General features: G+C 37.5%; 1 protein-coding gene across 1 annotated transcript; it reads right to left on the reverse strand.

Moving 5' to 3' along the window:
- Nucleotides 1-112: 112 nt before the first annotated feature.
- On the reverse strand, nucleotides 113-13,606 carry XIAP (X-linked inhibitor of apoptosis). Its single transcript, XM_052663483.1, has 6 exons — nucleotides 12,706-13,606; nucleotides 11,165-11,264; nucleotides 10,010-10,088; nucleotides 9,306-9,348; nucleotides 6,171-6,371; nucleotides 113-306 (listed from the first exon to the last, which is right to left on the reverse strand). Exons 1-6 carry the CDS (start codon nucleotides 13,580-13,582, stop codon nucleotides 113-115), a joined length of 1,494 nt encoding a protein of 497 aa, XP_052519443.1. The 5' UTR covers nucleotides 13,583-13,606.

Consider the following 13,606-nt stretch of genomic DNA (forward strand, 5'->3'; position numbering starts at 1 on the left):
CTTCCTACTTGGCAGCAAATGCTAATGGAATTCAATGCTGATTTCTTCAAGTTGGTTCACATCACACATTCAATCAGGGTAATAAGAACATAAGACGCCTACTGTAGTTAGATTACGACATGAAAATTTTTTGCTTGAAAGTAATGACTGTGTAGCACATGGGACACTTGTCAACTGCTTCAGCACACTGTTTACAAGTGACCAGATGTCCACAAGGAATAAAGACGACAGCAATATTTCTATCCATACAGATTTTGCAAAGCTTCTCCTCTCGTAGGAGCCTTAGCTGCTCTTCAGTACTAATGTCTGTACAAAGAGAAAAAAATGTGTTAATTTTAGACTTTCTGAGTTGGTTAAATTCACTGAAACAGTGAATTTATGTGCCGGACTATGTGCCGGATGCTGATCAAGTGTCAGGAGATGGGACAACTCACACATGGCATCTACTCTTAAGCAGTTCACAGGCTAGTGGGAGAGAAGGACCTGAGCTGAGGCTACAGAAGTAAGCACAAAGTACACAGTGATAAGTTCTGTAATAAAGTTACAAAGTGCTCTGGGACAAGGTAACAGAACAAGTTCTTCTGTTCAGGTTAGGTGGGGAAGGTTTCACGGGTTGGTGGCTGTTAGGTGGGGAAGCGGGGAGGTGGAAGAGTGACATTTAAAAACAGAAATTTGCTAAGCAGAGAAGCAAGGGTTAGGTAAAAGTAGCAGCATATTGAAAGGGCATGGCTTATTCCAGAAATGGAGAGATGGAAGTGGAGGGCCACTTATGAAACGGGACAAGTAGGATCTAGTGATTGGATGTGAAGGATGAGGAAGAAAGAGGAAATAAAGTTGATTTCAAGATTTCTAGCATGGCTGACAAGGGGATGGCAGTGCCAACAGGAAATAAAAATGGAGGTACAGGTTTGGGATTTTTAAGATATTTCTGAGGTGTTTGCAGAGCATCCATATAAAAATGTCCAGTAGGTAATCGGAGAGTTAAGTCTTAAGGTCAGAAGAAATCAGGGCTAAAGATAGAAACCTGGGCCTCATCAATATACAGGTGGCACTGAAGTTCTTGTTTAATTCAGCCTTTGTCAAACTTAGTTTTGAGAAATGTTAACAAATGTGGCACAAAAATATGTTTCACAATCGTATATAACTATGACAACAACATCAGCAATAGCAGCAGTTAAAAGTAATACAGCACTTCTACTATGTGCTAGGCACTATTCCAAATGTATTACATATTTTAACAATCTTTGTGATCACTGTATACCAGCGGTTTCCAAATGTAGCTTCACATGAGAATCACTAGGGGCATTAAAAAAACAAAAAACAAAAAAAAACACAATAGATTCCTGGGCCCCATTCACTCAATCTAATATTTCTGGGGTTGAGCATACTGGCATTTCTGAACCATGACTATCAAGTTGAGGACAGTATAATAAAGCATATATGCCCTCTTAGAAATTCAAAATGCATTCCCTATTTAACTACAGAGCTCCTTTTTCATGACATCTCTTAACATTCTGGGGAACACTATTTTGAAAACAAGTTTGGGAAACAGTGGTTTAATTTTATTCAACAAATGCTTATGGAAGACTTAGCTAGGTTCTAGGCATTAGAGACAGATTAACAAATATATAGATCCTGGGCTCCTAATCATTCATAGACAAGTTAGGAACACAAGCAGGCAGGAAATTATAATACAATGTAATGATTAAAGTTATGACAATGTGTTATGAAGAACATAGGAAGGCTGTGTATCCATGTATACACAGAGGGAAGGCCTTCCAGAAAATATTATACCTAAATTGGGTCCTAAAGGATAAGTGCGAGTAAACTAGAAGAGGGAGAAGGCCTTAGACCTTGGAGGACAAGAGCAGTGGGAGAAGAGGGCTCTGGGCAGAGGAAATGATATAGGCAGGCTCCAAGGTGAGAAACAGAATGAGGCCTGCAAGTGCACAGGTAAGGTTTGGGAAGAGAATGTGAAGGGGAAATAGCATGAGGCTATAGAAGGTTAGCAGGAGCCTGATCATGAAGGATCTGGTAACCCATGTGAAGGAGTTTGGACTTAACACCAAGGGCTCCAGAGCCAGTGAAAGGTTTTAACCTGGAAAAAGATACCAGAATTGCTTCAGTAAGGTTTTCCTCGCTAGCCATGGAGAAAAGGATTATTTGATCCTTTTTTTTCTTAAAAGGCAACCTCTTGGGCATAATTCAAAACTCAAATATGGAACACAGAGATAAGAAAGATAAACTGTCTGTCCTCAAGAAGCCTAACAGATAGAAGGGGACAGAAAAAGTTCCAAAACAACGTTACAAATGCTTTAACAGAGAGAGTAGAGGAAGCTGCAAAGTGTGCTATGGGTCTTTGGGGAAACTTCAAAGAGTGACCTTTGAGCTGAGCCTTGAAGGACAAGTTCAAGAAATGGGTTTAGGGAATCAAATCGGGGGTGCAGTGGGGAATGAGATGAGCTATACAAACAGGAAAAAGGCATTCGGGGCATAGCAAACAACAAAAGTAAAGGGATGGCATTATAAACTGATTTATATTATATGGATGCACCTGACCAAAAAAGAATAGTGTATATTCCTGCCATCACCAAGACTGTGGCAACCAGCAAAAGCCAGCCTGCCAGCGGAATATAGAAAAGCAGAGTGACTTGGTTAAGAGAAAACACTGAGATGACAGGCTTTCTGCTGTGGTCCACAAGCAGAACGACTCGGAGATCATGCACTAGAAGCTGAAAAAGGCAAATGAAAAGAAGGAACACAAGTAACTTTGTGGCTTTTTGTCCAATCTTCTTGTGCTTCGCCTGTGTGCCTGGAGCCTGTCCTGCTACACTTTCTCCCGTCATGCTTACAGCTCCCAGTACCCAGGCATTCCTTTTGCCTGGAGTCCACAGCAGGTCTCTTTTGGGGTTCCCTCCTCTCAGGTAGTCTCTCTTCCCCAGGCCAGTCCTGGGGGTGAGGGGACTACCCCTTCGAAGTGTTTTTTAAAAGTACCTTTGTAATCCCCTAAAAAATCATGAAGAGGAAAACAATTAATTTACACATTACTTTTACATGTGATGCTACAATGAATAAAAAAGGACACTGGATCAGATACCTACAGTAGTCAAATTTACAGAGACAGAAAGCAGAATGGTGGCTGCCAAGGGAATGGGAAAATGGAAGCTGTTCAATAGATAAAGAGTTTCAGTTTTGTAGATGAAAAGAGCTCTGGAGATTGACCGCACAACAAAAACTACTGAACTGTACACTTAAAAATAGCTCAGAGGGTAAATTTTATGTGTATTTACTTTTTTTTGGCCACACCACGTGACTTGTGGGATCTTACCTCCGGGACCAGAGACTGAACCTGGGTCCTTGGTACTAAAAGTGTCAAGTCCTAACTATAGGACCACCAGGGAATTCCCCACAATTAAAAAAATAAACACTGGACCAGAAGTCAGGAAACTGGAATTTTACTCCCAACTATCTGTGTGATCTTGAGTAACAGTTCATCTGCACCTCAGTTTTCGCTGAAAGTAATGAAAATTATTACAGGATCTTTAAAGTTCCTTTGGTTCTGATTGTTTACAGTTCCATATTACAGTGCATACACTTACTTGAGATGGTGATGCTCTGGGCATTTTTTTCCAGACTGAGTTTTTTTTTGGCCACACCACGTGACTTGTGGGATCTTACCTCCAGGACCAGGGATTGAAGCTGCGTCCTTGGTACTAAAAGTGTGAATTACTTCACTCTAGCCTAAAGAATAACCACTGGGTTCTACATCCTTTCCTGAGCCACCTTTCCCCTTCTACTTGCCACAAAGCCCTCTTCTAGGTTGGGAGGTACCTGGCACATAGCAATAAAGGCAATAGCTAGATCACTTTTCATGGTATCTGCTAATATTTTTACTGCATTATTATAAACCACTTCTAGAAGATACTTCTAGAATAAACTGATGTTATTCATGTTCCAATCAGAGCAGATCTATGTGGAAAGACAGACTGATAAGAAATGTGCACGGGTTATTTGATTTTTACATTACATTCTATCATATATATATAAGGATTAAAATAAGTATCTTACCACAGACATGAAGTAAAGGGCTTTATATCATACAATGTCATTTTTTTAAAAAAAGGGAAAAAGATACTAATTTGGTACTATCTTTAGAAGACTGGGGTATTCTCTGTTACAATGGTATAAAAGCTAGTATTGAATCTAGGATTTCTTAGTGAGTAACAATAATATTATATTTTTTTCTAATAAATTTTATCTGCTTTTACTTCAATTAGGCCCACCCTCTATTTTGTACAGAATTAAGATTCTTAGTGCCAGTGTTTCCTCATCAGCTTTTGGGAGGAGAAATAGACAGCAGCCCCCTCATGAAAAGCTTGCCTGTATCAATTACCTGCCTCTCAATTTTGTGAGACTAAGGAGACATCAACTGATGAATTCTAACATGTGCCCTTGAGAACTGGCATTAACTTAGGCCCTTTTTCCCACACAACCCCAGCTTGTAATCTCGGTAATGATGAGAACCTCCCACAAACTCCTGTTGAATAGAGACACCCCCCAATGCACTCTGTCCTTTGTTCTCTTCCTACTGCAACCCACTAAATCTTTCTGCTGTAAATACCTTCAGGTATAAAAACTAACACCTTACTGTCAAACTTAATTAAGTTTGAGTTGTGGTGAAGATGCAGGGGAAAATGACATAGTCACTTGTATCACAAAGTAAATGATTTGTTTCACCATCACCAAGACAAGAGGAGCTATTATAGGCTTTAAATAAATGTGTCTTTAAGGAAAAGAGTAGTCTGCTTTCTGCTGAATCTTCTACACCAACTAGAGTAGTATAAAACTCATCAATGTTACACTGCTTTAAGACTTATTTGATTATCTGAATAATGTTTCAAAAGCATCTGAAATAACTTAAAGATCAAAGGGTCTTGAATGTAAAAAAAAATAAGTGAACTTTTAAGTTCATTAGTACTTGGAGAATTCTCATCTTTCGGTAGAGGTGGTCAAAAGCTTAGAGAATGATCATATACTTCTCTTCTACATTATTCAATACACTTTGTATATGAATCACAGTATTAAAATACATTTAATTCAAGCCCTATTTAGCAATATGACCCTTTTACATATTTATATCATGTGGAAAGTTGCAAAATACTCTAAATCCAAGCAGTTTCAACTAAAAAACTTAGTCTACACACAATGATAAAAGTTAGCCTTTGTTGTTCTTTACCTAAAATAGAGTATAAACTTAACACTTTTAAAAATTAATAGATAGATATTCATTAATAGTAGATCTTACTTGGATCCTGATCAGAACAAATCAACTGTAAAAACATATTAAGATGATGAGGAAAATGAAAATCAACTGAATTTCAGATGATATTATGGAATTACTGTTAATTCTGTTAAGTGTGACAATAGTATATTATGGGCTAAATATCTTTCTCTCCAAAACTCACGTTGAACCCCTCACACCCTATGTGATGGTGCTTAGAGGTGGGGCCTTTGAAAGGTGATTTGGTTTACATGGGGTCATGATGATGGGACTCCATGATGGGATCAATGTTCTTATAAGAAGAGGAATAGAAAGCAGAATGCTATCTCTCTTGGCCAAGTGAGGACATAGAGAAGGCAGCCATCTGCCAGCCTAGAAGAAAGACTTCACCAGGAACCAACCAAATCTGCCTGAACCTTGGACTTCCCAGCCTCCAGAAGTATGAAAAACAAATGTCTGCTGTCTAAGCCACCCAGTCTACGGTACTGTTATAACAGTCTGAGCAGATTAACACACAGTATTAAGGTCATGTTAAAAAAAAAAAAGTCCCTAGATAGTTATTGAAGTATTTATAGGCAAGTGGTATATAGGATGTCTGGGATTTACTCTGAAAAACTACAGCAAAAAACAAAGTTGGAGGAAGAAAGGAAGTGAGACTGAAAAAGTGTTGACAATTATTGAAGCTGGCTGATGGATATCTGAGGGTTCATTATACTGTTCTCTCCACTTTTGAGTATGTTTGACATCTTTCATAATAAAAAGTTTTAAAAAACATTTATCCTAAGGGAAATATGAGAGGAGAAAAATGCATGGGCCACATAGTCATATAAGATACTATCCATAATGAAATACTAGGTGTATCTTGCTTTTAAAACACAGGCATGCATACCTTTCTGTAATGAAGTCTGACTTGATTCACCTTGTGTATTGTCTTTCTGAGCATTCACTAGATCTGCAACCAGAACCTCAAGTGATTTGTAGTTGCTCCCAGATGTCTGAATTTTCCCCTCCATTGTTTTCTTAATGTCCTTGAAACTGAATCCCATTCGTATAGCTTCTTGTACCATAGGATTTTGGACTATTTTATCATCTGAAATGAAAATTGGTGAGGAAAAAAATCACAGACTTTAATTATTTTCATTAACACAACTCAATAGCAGAGTATCATTAAAAAGAAAAATTTAAGCAACAAGCAAAAAATCAAAACCAAATCAGCAAACCAAAGCTGCTTTGGGAAGAGGATTTAGAAATATTTAGGCACTGAAGAATCACTTTCAGAATCTTAAAATAGTTGAAAGTACAATGAGTATGTATTTGTAGTATTAGGAATTGAGATTAGGTGCTTTAAAGACTATGATAAACAGTACAAGATAAGGTAAAACAGGTACGAAAAGTGTTAAATGTTTCAAAAATTCTGAAACTGTGGACGTCTTTACCAAATCGCCACAATTATTTTGAAAAAATCATGGGAAATAGAAGAAGTTCCCGTCTGTGACCTTCAATTTATCAGTTTCCTCTCTCTCAGACTTAAGTTTCTGCAGTTGAGTGGGGTGGACTAGATAAGGCAAGAAACCTAATACAAACTCACATTAATGACACTCAAGGTAGGACTACAGATTGTGGCAGTGGTGGTGGTGGTGGTGGTGGTGGTGTTTAGTCGCTAAGTCGTGTCCACTCTTTGTGACTCCATGGACAGCAGCCTGCCAGGCTCCTCTGTCTATGGGATTTCCCAGGCAAGAATACTGGAGTGGGTTGCCATGCCCTTCTCCAGGGGACCTTCCTGACCCAGGGATCCAACCTACATCTCCTGCATTGGCAGGTGGATTCTTTACCAATTGAGCCATCTGGGGGGAAGAGCTTACTAGAGCTCTCGGCCTTCCAATTTCTAGGTGTAAATCAAAGGAACTACTTCTAGTTCCAGGAGGAGACAGTGTCTCTGCTTTGACTTCATGCCTTTGTTCACTCTCCTCCCTGGGCAAAGCTCTTATTCTTTTGTTAGCTTGACGAATACTAATCTTACCAGATTGTGTAGTGATGTGCTAAGAGAGACTTCTATCCTCTGACTCATCACTTCCACTCTTGGGTATTTTTTTTCCCCTTTTTTCTTTTCCAAGCTATGCAGCTTGAGGGATCTTAGTTTCCTGACCAGGGATTGAACATGCTCCCTCCCTCCTCCATCCCCCAGCAGTGAAAGTGCCAAGTCCTAACCACTAGGCCTCCAGGAATTCCCCACTCTTCAGTATTAAAGATGAGTACATATACCCACCAAAGACATACACAAGAATATTCATAGCAGTGTTATTTATAACAGCCCCAAACTGGAAACAACTCAAGTGTCCATTATCAGGTAAATGGATAAGTAAATTGTGGTATATTCAAGTACTAAACAGCAAGGAAGAAGAATGAACTACTTCCACAGACAACATGGATCAATCACATAGACATGATAAGTAAACCATCAACATAATAATGAACCAGAGGCAACAGAGTACATATTGTATGATTACATTTTTAAGATGTTCAAATCTAATCTATGGTAATAGAAGTCAGGATATAACTTGGGGGTAAATATTGATTGTGAAGGGGCCTGAAGGAGCTTTCCAGGGTGGTAGAGATGTTCTGTATCTTGATCTGGGTGATGGTTAGATGAACCTCTCCCTCATACCATATATAAAAACTAACTCAAAATGGATCACAGACCTGAATGTAAGAGCTAAAAGCATAAAACTCTTAAGGACACTAAAAAGAAAGTGAAAAGACAACCCAAGGGATGGGAGAAAATATTTGCAAATCATATACTTGACATGGGACTTATATGTATAAAGAACTAAAATATATAAAGAACTATTACAAGTCCATAACAAAAAATCAAGTAATCCAACTAAAAACAAGGCAAAGGACATGAACGTTTTTCCAAAGAAGATATACAAATGGCCCAAAAGCATATGAAAAAAATGCCCAACATTGTTAGATATCAGGGAAATGCAAATCAACTAAAAACATTAATCCTAAACCAGAGCAAGAATCTCAGTCAAAAGCATATATATGTATATATACAGTATTCTCTTGTCTTCTAATTTTTAAGATACTAAATAGATGATGCTTTAAGTATAGGGAAGGCTTCCCTGGTGGCTCAGTGGTAAAGAACATGCCTGCCAATGCAGGAGATGTGGGTTTGATCTCTGGGTCAGGAAGATCCCCTGAAGGAAATGGCAACCCACTCCACTACTCTCGCCTGGGAAATCCCATGGACAGAGGGGCCTGGTGGGCTACAGTCCATGGGGTTGCAAAACAGTCAGACACAACTTAGTGATTAACAACAACACATGAGTATAGGGAATGGGGAATCACCAGACATATTTTAAACTAAACTTTATTATATTTAAAACATGATGACTAGGTTGAGAATGAGATCTGTAGTGTGATGTAGGATTCTGAAGACCACTAATGCTTTGTAATGCAACTGTGGGCTGGTCACTTAACCTCTCTGCAAAGTCGGATAATAATATCATTCTTGTCTATGATGAGTAAATAATCTCTGTGATTAAAAAAAAAATCTCTACCTTTCTAAAAGGCAATAGGATATAAACAAACCAAACCACATCCCTTTATGAAGTAGCTGGGGAAGGCAAAAAGAGGCATCCAATAAGGAAACAGGTAGGTCAGGGCTGATCATGGTAGTAGCACATCAATAGGACATTGGATTCATGATCTTGGCTAACTAAAGAAACTCTGTTGACAAAAAATTCACTTAACTCTTTTTTGGGGGATTTTAACAGAAATGAAAATGTACAGCCTACAGCTGTTCCTCTCGAACTCGGAAAATCTGTTCAACCTCTGAACGAATGTTCCCAATACATAAATACCCAACTTAAATGTATAGGCACTTCATTAATTCTTAAGTTTATAGCAATCTTATTTCAAAGAAAAATACCTTGAAAGAATTGGCTTACCTTTCTACTCTATAAATAACAACTGTAATAAATTGGCAATGAAATTAAAATATTTTAAAAGGTATATTTACCAATTCTTTCATTTAACCATGGTGCTTTTTCAGCAGTTCTCGCCTAAAATACAAATAAGAATTGTGAGTTAGAATTCTTTTTGGTAGAAGGCAATTACCTCAATTTGAAAAATTATGTTTATCGTGAATTTATAAATTAGCTTTATTCCAATTCAATATATGAATATTCATAAGAGGCATAGCCTGATGAAGCTCGAAGTTAAAAGATTCCAATCCACTCACTTTACAGACAAGAAGCTGAGGCTTAGGGAGATTAAACAGTTCATGGCAGGGCCATCATGGCAACTCTTGTGTCCCATTCTAGTCTAGGGCTCTTTCCACAAAGTACTGATGCCTTAGCCACCCCAGGCCACACTATCAATTTAGGTTATGTTTTTGAGATTTTAAATACTGTCTGTGAAAAGTTAAAAACTATCAATACAAAACACATTATACAAGTCTAATTTCAGAAGGCTGAGGAATTTAAGTGTTTTAGTTCTTCCAAGTCCATTTTCGCCTACAGTGATACTTTAAATTGGTTCATCCTGATCTCCTTTTCACAAATTTGCTTCAGCTTAAGAAAAACAAGCACTCTTCAAGATCTCCCATTTAGGCTCATCATACTTTATTAATTTAAAATACTATACTGTGAATTTTACACCAAGAAATGTGCAAAACAAATTACATAATATTTGAAAATGTGTATTCTACAATATGTGACTTACCAAAGACTCCTCAATTGAATGGGTTAAATGAATATTGTTTACATATTCTTGTCCTTTCTCTTCTAACAGATATTTACAGCTAAACAAATAAAAGAAGGTTAAACTTTACTAGCTCATCAATTAGTAAAGTATAATCATCTTAAGACAGAATCATCTTAATTCTATTAACTTGCTTTGTGATATTTCTAAAGAGCCACAAAATAAAATGTTACTCAATTCACTATCCAACTATCATTTTAATGTTAAAAAATGTTCCCTTTGTTATCCTAATATGCTAATATTAGTAGAGAAAAATATCAACTTGAGAATGTTCAGCTTTTAAACAAGTTATTAAACTAGCACCTTGACATTTAAAAACAAGTCTTAAATAGTTCATCTTAATGAGTTTTATTTAGAGATTAACCAATTGTACATTTTAAAGGAATCTTTTAGGCTTTCAGCGTTTCCTTTTAAGAGTGTTTAAGGTTAAGACTTACTTCCAAATCATTCTGAAGTTTTAAGTTGTACTATTCTGTAGGCCAAAAATTCACATCACTGTATACTACACATCTGTGTGCCTTAAAGAGGCAAGATGGTAGAAAGACACTTAGAATATGTCATCATTCTAAGATGCCACTGATTGTAAGCAGCATGATTATACTATGTATAGTATGTATACATGTATACTACTATACTATGTATCACCATTGCCAATTAAATTATGACCCACCACCAGATATGTCCTGATTTCAGAGCTGAAAATGTGAACAACTGTATGTCTTAGAATCAGTGAGATTCAGTAATATTTGCTAGGGGTTGTGATGGGTTCTTAAGGAATTTCCTTGATAACATGGATTCTCATGCCCATCATTAAAGAGCCCACTTCCAACAACAACAAAAGCATACATTCCTAATTTGGTGTTTAGAAATAGCATCATCTGAATGTCACAGGTATGATATATAAATGATGAATGATTTGGTCACTGGAAAAGGCTTAAGTGTTTTGATTTTTTTTTAATGTATATAAAGTAGGTGACCCCATTTTTATAAACATGGTGTGAATTTCAAGCCATTGGTGAAGGTAAAAATAGTTGAGGTGAAAAGCTACTCAAGTCTTTCCACTGCATATGTACTGGCCAAACTGCCTGTCACTGAATGAACATTTAAATATCTTACCCTGGAAACCACTTAGCATGTTGTTCCCAAGGGTCTTCACTGGGTTTCCAATCATTTAGCCCTCCTCCACAGTGAAAACACTGTACTTTATCACCTTCACCTAAGAAACAACCAAGTAAAAACACATGTATTTGTGCAATTACAACCTTACCCAAAAATAGCCTTTTAAATACTATAAAATTAAGCATTTCTAAACTACATGAAAAGCTCAGACCTTAAAAGAAGATATCTGAATTCATATCTAAGTAATAGGTAAGATCATTTGAGGAGGAAACACACACTAAATTTACTGATTCAATTTGAGGTATTTTACAGGAGGCTTCCCTTGTAGCTCAGTCGGTAAAGTATCTGCCTGCAGTGCAGGAGACCGGGGTTCGATCCCTGGGTTGGGAAGATCCCCTGGAGGAGGAAATGGCAAACCACTTCAGTATCCTTGCCTGGAAAATCTCATGGACAGAGCCTGGTGGGCTGCAGTCCATGGGGTCGCAAAGAGTGGGGCATGACTGAGAGACTAACACTTACTTACAGGAGACAAAAACAAAATTTCCCAATTTTTATGTGAAAACTTTGTAATTACTTTATTAACAACATGTCATTTGGGGTCATCAATACTACACTTACTTTTTCAAACTATAGAACTTTAACAATAAAGTTGAGTATAATGAAATTACAGGATAAATTTCTCTAAGGTTATAGCTAAATGACAATAAACTTTCAAGACTGTCTTATGATACTGAGTAAATAAAATATAGAAATAATTGATATTTTGGTTTGGGGCATTATTCAATTTTAAAGTAAATGGGTTAGATATATAATGGTATAATTTTTCTGAATATTCCTGGAAGCCATCATACTGATGGCCTTTCTTTCCCTACTTACATGTCTGTGCTCAGTCACTCAGTCATGTCTGACTCTTTGCGACCCCATGAACTGTAGCCCACCAGGCTCTTCCATCCTGGGATTTTCCAGGCAAGAATACTGGGGTGGGTTGCCATTTCCTTCTCCAACTGACATGTCTACAGTAGTCCATTTGAAAAGTGCTCATTTTAAGCAATAAGATATCTTTCAAATATATAGGGCAGCTTTCAAGTATATAGTCTATGTACAAAAGGCAGGTATCAATTTTAACATCAGCCAAGGTAAATTCTCTAATGTTAACTCTTCTTACAGGGTTGTTGTGAGGCACAGAGAAAATGCATGTAATACATCTACTGAGCACATACAGGTGTGCAATAAATTATAGTCAGTATTACTATCAGACCTATTCTTCTAGCAGGGATATCTATCATCTTTTGCATGTCATTCTTTCCCAAAAGACAGTTACACAAAGATACATATTACATATGTCTTTTCCACATAATTCCTGTAGTATATTACAGATTCAACAAAAGGGTTCACAAACTACTACTAACATAAATTAACCGTGCCAGCTTACACCTAAATATTACCAGTTTGGGGGGCAAATGGCATCTATTTACTTTTTAGGAGCCCTGAGACAGTTGGAAAGTTATTTATTTAACTAGCTTTATAATAAAGTTTACCTAAAGCATAAAATCCAGCTCTTGCAAGCTGCTCCTTGTTAACTGAGTACATCCACGTCCCAAATGTAATGATCCGTGCTTCGTAATCTGCCATGGCTGGATTTCTTGGAGCATTTGTTGAATTTGGGAAATTTCTATCAGAACTCACGATAGTGGATTCACTTTGCATATTAATATTCCGGCCCAAAACAAAGAAGCAATTAGGAAAGTGTCGCCTGTGTTCTGACCATGCACGATCACAAGGTTCCCAATTTTTCAACTTCCCACCACAACAAAAGCACTCTACTTGATCGTCAATACCTGTGTAGTAGAGTCCAGCACGAGCTAACTCTCTTGGGGTTAAGTGGGCATAGTTTGGCCAGTTGTGAAATGACTTTAATCTAGCTTCTTCACTACACATGACAGGGGTCCTTGGGTATACGGTGTCTGATAAATCTACAACTTGTCCAGTTCTCAAAAGATAGTGTGCATGAGTCTCAGATGGCCTTTCTAAAACAAAATGATTTCTGTTTCCCAGATAGTTTTCAGCTTTGTACTGACCATTTTGGACACCAGAATATGTAGGCTGTGCAGCATTGTTTTCCAAATAAAAGCCATTGATAAATCTGCAATTTGGGGATACTTTCCTGTGTCTTCCAATTGCTGAGTCTCCATATCGCCATCTATCTACTGCTGCATGACAACTAAAGCACCGCACGGTGTCTCCTTCCCCAGTATACAGAAAACCAGCTCGTGCTAGCGCTGATGCTGAAACAGGACTACTACTTGGAAAATTAGCAAAAGTTTTTAATCTATTAAGCTCTTCTACAAATTCTTCATCCTTATCGATGTCTGCAGGTACACAAGTTTTAGATCCTTCAAAACTGTTAAAAGTCATCTTCTCTTGAAAATAGGACTTGTC

Source organism: Budorcas taxicolor, chromosome X, assembly GCF_023091745.1.
Source record: "Budorcas taxicolor isolate Tak-1 chromosome X, Takin1.1, whole genome shotgun sequence".
In the NCBI taxonomy this organism is placed as follows: domain Eukaryota; kingdom Metazoa; phylum Chordata; class Mammalia; order Artiodactyla; family Bovidae; genus Budorcas; species Budorcas taxicolor.

What these genes read in the sequence shown, in the direction of transcription:
- XIAP (XM_052663483.1), bottom strand. Translation starts at nt 13,582, where the DNA reads ATGACTTTTAACAGTTTTGAAGGATCTAAAACTTGTGTACCTGCAGAC. An exon ending in CATGCTAAGTGGTTTCCAGG is followed by an intron (nt 10,089 to 11,164) that starts GTAAGATATTTA and finishes TTATTTGTTTAG; the next exon opens with CTGTAAATATCTGTTAGAAG. An exon ending in ATTCAATTGAGGAGTCTTTG is followed by an intron (nt 9,349 to 10,009) that starts GTAAGTCACATA and finishes TTTGTATTTTAG; the next exon opens with GCGAGAACTGCTGAAAAAGC.